Source organism: Ranitomeya imitator, chromosome 6 (genome assembly GCF_032444005.1).
Source record: "Ranitomeya imitator isolate aRanImi1 chromosome 6, aRanImi1.pri, whole genome shotgun sequence".
Classification (NCBI taxonomy): Eukaryota; Metazoa; Chordata; class Amphibia; order Anura; family Dendrobatidae; genus Ranitomeya; species Ranitomeya imitator.
Window position 1 is genome coordinate 182091696 of NC_091287.1, and position 10542 is coordinate 182102237.

At 42.2% G+C, this 10542-nt stretch overlaps 1 protein-coding gene across 4 annotated transcripts in view; it reads left to right on the forward strand.

The window, feature by feature from the left end:
• TNS3 (tensin 3) overlaps nucleotides 1–10251 on the forward strand; it is a 515174-nt gene extending 504923 nt beyond the window's left edge. For all 4 annotated transcript variants that reach the window (XM_069730367.1, XM_069730368.1, XM_069730369.1 and 1 more), the window contains 3 exons: nucleotides 186–254; nucleotides 343–369; nucleotides 6832–10251. In XM_069730367.1, coding sequence (XP_069586468.1) covers nucleotides 186–254; nucleotides 343–369; nucleotides 6832–6973 — 238 coding nt within the window. In that variant the 3' untranslated portion in view covers nucleotides 6974–10251. The remainder of the gene's footprint in view (nucleotides 1–185; nucleotides 255–342; nucleotides 370–6831) is intronic.
• Nucleotides 10252–10542: the final 291 nt, after the last annotated feature.

A 10542-nucleotide genomic window follows, 5' to 3' on the forward strand; every position in this document is an offset into this window, starting at 1 on the left:
AAAAAGGAGCAGAGTAATATACTGGACGCAAATCTTGTGATTATTGTTAAAAAAGAATTACCTGTTTTTTAAGTGTAAAGCTATTAATCTGTTAAAAAGTGTTGGAGAATGTAAAACTTGGTGTAGGTCAGTGTAAGGTGTACTTTATTTGTAACACCTTGTTTTTTACCTCACTTCTCTGACAGACTATTTTTCCGAAGACACTATCCAGTAAATACTGTCATATTTTGTGCTCTGGATTCACAAGACAGAAAGTAAGAATAAGAATGCTTTTTTATCATATAATGTGACTTGCTTGTACTCGAAGACTTAAATTTAATTTTTGTGTTTTTACTCACTAAGGTGGACAAGAGATGGACTTTCAGCAAAGTGAGTAAAATTTGTACATGTATGGTTAAGTTTTTGGAGTGTTAAACAAAAGGAGAACATTTCACTATGAGCATCTCTGACTGTTACATTGTGTAAGATAGATTCATGTTTGTTTATGTATCGCTGGAGACCTGGAATCGATTTGTCACCTTTACATCTTTCTCAGATCTAAAAAGTCCACCAGGTTCATCGTACAAAAGAGATTATAGTCTGCATCTTGTTTTCAGACTGCCATCCTGTGAGATTATTCATAATCGTCACCTTTGTCATGTGTTTTTCCTGGAACGTTGCACAATCATGGTGAAAAGCACAATAGAATGAGCATGTGAATGCAGAGGGTTCTGGTACATAGATTAAAATCAGTACTATGCCCTCCAGCATACAGGTCACTACACATCCACAGATGTGGATTATGGCGTGGGACACAGCAACGGACAGGTATGGTATATTGTTGCTTTTTTATTTTATGTTTATTACAGGAGATCGAGGGCATCGCAGGAATTAAGTGTATAATAAAATGGGAAAACTGTGTTTACTGTTTTATTTCACTAAAAGACTTGTTTCTGGCTGTGTCTTTATTTAACATGTAACAACTATAGGATTAGTACTGGAGAGGTGTCTTATTGACACCTCTCCATTACTAAGCCTTGGGCTTGATGTCGCCTTACAATACAAAGGTGACATCAGCCCCACAACTATTACTCCACTTGCCACCCCTACCGGGCAAGTGAGAAGAGCGAGGCTAAGTGCCAGAATTGGCGCATCTTAGAGATGCACCTTTTCTGGGGCGGCTGAGTGCTGATGTTTTTAGCCAGGGGGCCAATATCCATGGCCCCTTCCTAGGCTATTAATATCAGCCTGCAGCTGTCTGCATAGCCTTTGCTGGTTATTAATTACTCGATGGTGGCCCGATTCTATCACATCAGGTATTCTAGAATATGCATGTCCACGTAGTATATTGCCCAGCCCCGTAGTATATTGCCCAGCCACGTAGTTTATTGCACAGCCCACATAGTATATTGCCCAGCCACGTAATATATTGCCCAGCCACGTAATATATTTCCCAGCCACGTAGTATATTGCCCAGCCACGTAGTATATTGCCCAGCCACGTAGTATATTGCCCAGCCACGTAGTATATTGCCCAGCCACGTAGTATATTGCCCAGCCACGTGGTATATTGCCCAGCCCACATAGTATATTGCCCAGCCACGTAGTATATTGCCAGCGACGTAGTATATTGCCCAGTGACGTAGTATATTGCCCAGTGACGTAGTATATTGCCCAGGCACGTAGTATATTGCCCAGGCACGTAGTATATTGCCCAGTGACGTAGTATATTGCCCAGTGACGTAGTATATTGCCCAGGCACGTAGTATATTGCCCAGGCACGTAGTATATTGCCCAGGCACATAGTATATTGCCCAGTGACGTAGTATATTGCCCAGGCACGTAGTATATTGCCCAGGCACATAGTATATTGCCCAGTGACGTAGTATATTGCCCAGTGCCATAGTATATTGCCCAGTGACGTAGTATACAGCACAGAGCCACGTAGTATACAGCACAGAGCCACGTAGTATATTGCCCAGCCACGTAGTATATTGGCCAGTCATGTAGTATATTGCCCAGCTACGTAGTATATTGCACAGCCACGTAGTATATTGCACAGCCCACGTAGTATATTGCCCAGCCACGTAGTATATTGCCCAGCCACGTAGTATATTGTCCAGTCACGTAGTATATTGCCCAGGCACGTAGTATATTGCCCAGGCACGTAGTATATTGCCCAGGCACGTAGTATATTGCCCAGGCACGTAGTATATTGCCCAGCCACGTAGTATATTGTCCAGTCACGTAGTATATTGCCCAGGCACGTAGTATATTGCCCAGGCACGTAGTATATTGCCCAGGCACGTAGTATATTGCCTAGGCACATAGTATATTGCACAGCCCACGTAGTATATTGTCCAGCCACGTAGTATATTGCCCAGCCACGTAGTATACTGTCCAGTCACGTAGTATATTGCCCAGGCACGTAGTATATTGCCCAGGCACGTAGTATATTGCCCAGGCACGTAGTATATTGCCCAGGCACGTAGTATATTGCCCAGGCATGTAGTATATTGCCCAGGCACGTGGTATATTGCCCAGTCATGTAGTATATTGCCCAGTCACGTAGTATATTACCCAGTGACGTAGTATATTGCCTAGTGAAGTAGTATACAGCACAGAGCCACGTAGTATATTGCACAGCGACGTAGTATACAGCACAGAGCCATGTAGTATACAGCACAGAGCCACGTAGTGTATTGCCCAGCCACGTAGTATATTGGCCAGTCACGTAGTATATTGCCCAGCTACGTAGTATATTGCCCAGCCACGTATGTCACAGGTTAAAAAATAAACATATACTCACCTTCCAAGGGCCCCTTTACATGACCGTGACGTCATGGCAGGTCCTTCGCGCGCAGGACCTGTGATGACGTCGCGGTCACATGACATTGACGTCATGGCAGGTCCTTCTCGCGCAGGACCTGTGATGACGTCGCGGTCACATGACCACGACGTCATCACAGGCCATGCGCACGAAGGACCTGCCATGACGTCACGGTCATGTGACCGCGACATCATCACAGGCCCTGCGCGAGAAGGACCTGTGATGACGTTGCGGTCACATGACAGTGACGTCATGGTAGGTCCTTTTCGCGCATGTGCGCAGGGCCTGTGATGACGTCGCGGTCACATGACCGTGACGTCATGGCAGGTCCTTCTCCCATACCATCCTTGGCACCGGAACCTGCTGCTTGCATGGAGTGGTCATCGGAGCGTCGCGAAAGGTGAGTATATAATGATTTTTTTTTTTTTTTTTTAATTATTTTAATATCATTTTTAATATTAAATGTTTTTACTATTGACGCTGCATAGGCAGCATCAATAGTAAAAACTTGGTCACACAGGGTTAATAGCGACGGTAACGGAGTGAGTTACCCGCGTCATAACGTGGTCCGTTACCCTGTGTGAGCGGTGACTGCGGGGAGTATGGAGCGGGCGCCGGGCGCTGACTGCAGGGGAGGGACTAATCGGACTGTGGTCGTCGCTGATTGGTCGCGGCAGCCATGACAGGCAGCTGGCGAGACCAATCAGCGACTTGGATTCCATGACAGACAGAGGCCGCGACCAATGAATATCCGTGACAGACATAAGGACAGAAATACGGAAGTGGCCCTTAGACAATTATATAGTAGATGGGGGGACCCACGTCATTTTTTTGGGGGTCTCACATTTTAATAGCCAGTAAAGACTAAGTATACAGCTGTGAGCTGATATTAATACCCTGGGAAGCTCCATTGGTACCTTACTGATCTACTGTATAGATATATACCGTATATACTCGAGTATAAGCCGAGATTTTCAGCCCAAATTTTTGGGCTGAAAGTGCCCCTCTCGGCTTATACTCGAGTCACGGTCGGCGGTGGGGTCGGCGGGTGAGGGGGAGAGGGCGCTGAGGCATACTTACCTGCTTCCAGCGATCTTGACGCTCCCCCTGCCGTCCCACAGTCTTCGGTGCTGCAGTTCTTCCTCTATCAGCGGTCACGTGGGACCTCTCATTAGAGAAATGAATAGGCGGCTCCACCTCCCATAGGGGTGGAGCCGCCTATTCATTTCTCTAATCCGCGGTAACGGTGACCGCTGATAGAGGAACAAGCTGCGGCACCGAAGACCAGCTGTCTGGAGAAGGAGCCGGACGCCAGGACCAGGTAAGTATGTAATATTCACCTGTCCGCGTTCCAGCCGCCGGGCGCCGCTCCATCTTCCCGGCGTCTGCGCTCTGACTGTTCAGGTCAGAGGGCGCGATGACGCATATAGTGTGCGCGGCGCCCTCTGCCTGATCAGTCAGAGCAGAGAGACGCCGGAACGAGAAGCTGGGAGCTGCAAGCAAGAGAGGTGAGTATGTGGTTTTTTTTTTTTATTGCAGCAGCTGCAGCGACAATGGCAGAGCTTTCTATGGGGCAATATGAACGGCGCAGAGCACTATATATGGGGCAGAGCTTTCTATGGGGCAATATGAACGGTGCAAGAGCACTATATGGGGCAGAGCTTTCTATGGGGCAATATGAACGGTGCAAGAGCACTATATGGGGCAGAGCTTTCTATGGGGCAATATGAACGGTGCAAGAGCACTATATGGAGCAGAGCTTTCTATGGGGCGATATGAACGGTGCAAGAGCACTATATGGGGCAGAGCTTTCTATGGGGCAATATGAACGGTGCAAGAGCACTATATGGGGCAGAGCTTTCTATGGGGCAATATGAACGGTGCAAGAGCACTATATGGGGCAGAGCTTTCTATGGGGCAATATGAACGGTGCAAGAGCACTATATGGGGCAGAGCTTTCTATGGGGCAATATGAACGGTGCAAGAGCACTATATGGGGCAGAGCTTTCTATGGGGCAATATGAACGGTGCAAGAGCACTATATGGGGCAGAGCTATAGGGCAATAATGAACAGTGCAGAGCACTATATGGGGCAGAGCTATAGGGCAATAATGAACGGTGCAGAGCACTATATGGGGCAGAGCTATAGGGCAATAATGAACGGTGCAAGAGCACTATATGGCACAGCTATGGGGAAATAATGATCTATTTTTATTATTGAAATTCACCGGTAGCTGCTGCATTTCCACCCTAGGCTTATACTCGAGTCAATAAGTTTTCCCAGTTTTTTGTGGCAAAATTAGGGGGGTCGGCTTATACTCGGGTCGGCTTATACTCGAGTATATACGGTATATATATACACAGTACAGACCAAAAGTTTAGACACACCTTCTCATTTAAAGATTTTTCTGTATTTTCATGACTATGAAAATTGTACATTCACACTGAAGGCATCAAAACTATGAATTAACACATGTGGAATTATATACTTAAAGGGAACCTGTCACCATCCCCCAACCCCCCCCCGCCGGGCGTTAGAAACTAAAAGAGCCACCTTGTGCAGCAGTAATGCTGCATTCTGACAAGGTGGCTCTTTTAGTTATTGGTGCTGTAACTGCAGAAATAATCTGTTATGTAATTTGTCCTAAATACCTTTCTTCAGTCCTGGAGGCAGGCCTTTCCCCCCTTGCTGCAGACGCCACACAGCCATCACTCAAGTCTTCTGGGCGCCGCCTCCTCAGCGCTGTGAATCCCAGCCCCGCAGTGTGAATAAATCAGAAGACACTGCGGGGCTGGGATTCACAGGCAGGGTGGCCGCACAGGCGCAGTCAGATAGACTGCATATGAGGACAGAGGATGGGCAGCGCTCACTGCGCCTGCCCAAGGCATGACAAAAGAGCGCAAGCGCCGGCTGATTTCAAAACAGCGCTGAGGAGGCGGCGCCCGGTGCCAAGAAGACTTGAGTGACGGCTGTGTGGCTATTCCACCCGGTTTGCGTTTAGTTGGACCATCATTTATTTTTCAACAGGAAAATGACCTCGAACACACCTCCAGGCTGTGTAAGGGCTATTTGACCAAGAAGGAGAGTGATGGAGTGCTACGCCAGATGACCTGGCCTCCACAGTCACCAGACCTGAACCCAATCGAGTTGGTTTGGGGTGAGCTGGACCGCAGAGTGAAGGCAAAAGGGCCAACAAGTGCTAAGCATCTCTGGGAACTCCTTCAAGATTGTTGGAAGACCATTTCCGGTGACTACCTCTTGAAAGCTCATCAAGAGAATGCCAAGAGTGTGCAAAGCAGTCATCAAAGTATATAATTCATAGTTTTGATGCCTTCAGTGTGAATTTACAATTTTCATAGTCATGAAAATACAGAAAAATCTTTAAATGAGAAGGTGTGTCCAAACTTTTGGTCTGCACTGCAGAGATATATATTTTTTTATGTACGTCTATTCTATGCGTATATATCTATTATATTTATTCTATTCTAACCTGTCAGTGTGATTTTACTCAACGCGCACAGGAATTGCCAGCTTTTCTATCAAATATATATATATATAGATAGATAGATAGATAGATAGATATATCTATGTATGTGTGTGTATTTTGATGAATTTTTCCTTTGAAAATGATGTGTAAATAACAGAGAACTGCTGTATGTAAAAGCTCATGTTAAAATCGGATAGCAATCGCAATGCTCTCGGATGTAAATTGGATGCTAGATGTGAAAATCGCATTGTATTTTTTACGTCGTTCCTCATGTGATATAGGTGATTAGACAACTTTATTCTTGGGGTCGGTGCGATTACAGCTATACCAGATTTATATTTGGTTTGTGTGTTTAGCTGCTGTCAACACACTAAAAGACACTTTTGTTTTTAGTTTTCAAAAACGAGTTTTTGCATCCCCATATTTTGAGAGCTATAATTTTTCCATATTACGGCTGACAGAGTCATGTGATGGCATTTAAGCAACACTGTACATTAAAGAAATCATTATTAATGTAATTCTTTTTTCCTAACAGGGTGTTCGGTTTTGTGGCCAGAAAGGGAAATGGCAATGACAATATCTGTCATCTTTTTGCGGAACACGATCCAGAACAACCTGCTAGTGCAATTGTGAACTTTGTGTCAAAGGTCATGATTGGGTCTCAGAAAAAAATGTAAAACGACTTTCTAAAAGACTTTTTTGAAGGACAATAATCCAATTGTGCGTTACTTTTTTATCCACATATAAGCAATTTCATAAATACAAATAATTACAAGACTGAGAAGACAAGTAGAAAAGGAAAATCTTCAACGCGGTATCAAGAATTTCATGACACATTCCCCGCTTATTCTAAAATGATTTGTTTCATTGAGACTTTCAGTATTATGGTTCCAGAGATTATATTATATATACAGTTTTATGGTATTTTCTCTCTTTCTGCAAATATTGCAATAGGAAACATATTGTTAACATATTTTTACTCCATACCATAAAAATAAAACCTAACTTTTTAGTATTTTAAATCTCTAAAGAGCTTACACAGCCTAGCTGAAATCACTGCTGCCTTTTATATGTCTTCATCTAAAAATAGGAAAATTTCCGTGCAGGTATCCTTCTCAGTCCTGGAGCCCAATCTGTTTTAACAAAATAAAATAAAAATGCACACAAAAAAAGATAGACCATGGATATGCTGTGTAAATGAGGCACCCTTTTAGCTTCTTTAATGTCTTTAATGCAACAGTTTTTTATGGTAAACCCAAATAACGAAGTCAGAAAAGAGGAAAGAAGAAACAACTTTGGAAATTAAGCAATTGTTAAAGTATGTTTGATTTTGAAAATGGTGAGTGCAAGTGGTGTAGAGAATAAGCTGAGAATTATCATTCTATTGCGAGGAGCTAAGCGCACTAAAGGTTTACTGTAAGTGGAACGCTGAAGGAAATTAAGTAGGTGACCATCAAATGTTAGTGAAAAGAAGAGAAGTTATTTGGGAAGGATTTTGTCACCCATTTAAGATTTAAATAAAGTAAGATTTTCACAAAGTGAAGATTTTTCCAGCATAAAATGCGGAGCATAATTTAAGGTAATAAAAGAAATTATGATTAGTTCACCTAATATCTCAATGTGTATGTAGATAGTCGTGAAAAACTATAGTGCAGTAAAGGCAATATTCAAGTTAACAGGTATCAGGCATGTTGAACACTCTGGCTGTCATGTTCTAGAGTCTGCAAATGGAGAGAAGAACTGCCCTCTGGAATTATAATCCCACACACAGCGGGAATTTACTGCATTTTCATTAATATATTCCCACAAAACTATATAGCAATCCCCTTGGATCTATAACTTGCCATCACGGATCAGGGAGCAGGTTTGACATTCAATAACACATAGGAATCATACTAATTAGAGCAAAAAGTAAAGATATCATTTGAATAGACAAATCTATTTACAGTTGAATCCATTACTTTTATATGATCATGGAACCTCCAACGGCACTGTAATTCTGATATATGCAGAAGATAGTTCTTAGTACGGTTGGATATTCCTAATAATGTCTACATGTGCGTAAATATCAATTATTAATATAGAGGGGATATATAGGTACTTCAGCCACTTTGTCAACAATGGAAACTATGGTAGATACTATTTTTATTTTTTCAATGTTTATCTTTACGCGATGTTCACTCGTTGCGTTTTTTTACTGTTTCTTTTTTTATTGAAATTAAAAGCTGCTTTTTGCAGTACCAGCAAAAGCTATGAGATGTCAGAAACCTCATGCTCACATTGTTTTTCTTGATTGAATTGGAAAACTGGTGCGATTTTTCAAACTGCAGCATGTCACTTCCTTCAGCGTTTTTGCAGCATTTTTTCACAGAAAAGCAATGAGTAAGTGCAAAAATGCAGAAAAACACAGGTATTAGGTTTTGAGGTGTTTTTGGTGCAAAAACCTAAGGAAATTGCATCATGTTTTTTTTGCGGCACTAAACTTTATCAGCATGCACAAGAGACAATAAAAACACAGCGAAAAAAAATAAGCAAAGCCTACCTTTTGTAGCAGCTTCTTTACTGCCAAGAGAGCAGGTTTTGCCTGCAGAAAAAAACACAGCAAAATGCAATGTGTGAATATAGCCCTAGAGTGACTAGAAATTATCATTTTAAAGTGAACGTTTCATGTGGAAAAATGCTATTGACCTGCAGCTATGGGGTAATCTGCAGTTTGATAGCGTTGTGAAGCTGCCAGGCGCCTGCCCTTGGACCCTGCTGCCAGGAGGAAATGAAATGCAATAAGGGCGGTGCCGGCGCGAGTTCAGTCACCGCACTCTGTATAGAGCAGAGCTGCTGTCAGTCAGTGCCTGAAGCGTGGTTACGGCTGCCACTCTGCATACAAAGAGCAGTGGTTGAACCCATGCTGGCGCCGCCCCCGTGACAGAATGCTGCCGGGAGGAATAAAGTTCATGTTTCCCAACAGTGGGGGTCTAAGTGCAGGTGCCAGGTAGGTTCACAATGCTATTATCCTGCAGATAACCCCCATATCTGCAGGTTAATAGCGTTTTTTCATGTGACCGGTTCACTTAGAACGATCAGATTCGTTTAATCTCATGTTCCAGCTGTTGTCCTTGTATGAAATGATGTCCTAATGAGGAATATTGGAAACATTGGATAGAATACCTAAAAGGAAGTGGTACACGAACATTGCTAAAACCAGTTCAGTTAGTTATGTAACTGTAGATGTTTTTTATTGTTACAACGTGTTGCTTTCCTTCTTCAGTACTGATGTGAACTCTTTTTATGCAGTATGTCTTTCTACTTTGAATTTACGGTCTTGAAATTATTTTTATTTGATTGTGTTTTTTATTTTGGGATCAAGTTTCCTTTCCTGAAGTTATTGGTCTTGCCAATCCTGAGCTTCTTAAAAGCCAGAAATCCATTTATGGACCAACCTGCAGGCAATGTACTTTTGTTGACACGCTATTGTAGTGAATGCCTTTTTTAATGGTATATTACCATGTAATTTTTTTATATAAAATATTTTAATGCTGCACATAATTAACAGTAGATGATAAATGTGAATATGGATTCACTTGCATTTTTTGATTGAAAACAATTTACTATTCAGCACTTCACTTTGTAGTCTTCATTAGATTTTACACAGGTACTTTGGTCTTTTTTACACAGAGTATGAATCACATATATGCCAGTAATCCTGCTTTTTACGTATACTGTTATTTCACAGTGTTAATACATACAAATGCAAATTTGGTAAAAGCCATGTTTAAATAATATAATGCCAGTGTATTTATCGTCCTTCTGTCATATATACCTTACTCTGCTAGTTCTTTTTCTTCTGTACAAATGTATCCACTATGTAAAATAATTGCTTTACACATTCTTTGTATAGTCATCTACCTTACCATTAAATATCAACTTTATTTAGATTATAATAAAATGTGAAATTTAAGAGTGTGTCTCAGTTCTTTTACATTAAAAGGGTTAGCCTCCTTTAGGGACAGTTTTTCTTACTTAAAGGCGACCTGTCAGCAGGATTGTGCTCGGTAATCTACAGACACTGTCAGGTAGGCGCCGTTATACTGATTACAATGATACCTGGGTGATGAAATTTGTCTTGTGGTTGATGTTTAATCTTTATTTTCAGTTTCATGTTAATGATATGCTTGTGCTCCGGGACAGCCTGTGGTGGGGGGATCTTCATGTGGTGCTCTGATTAGGTATTCATAATGAAGACTACTGA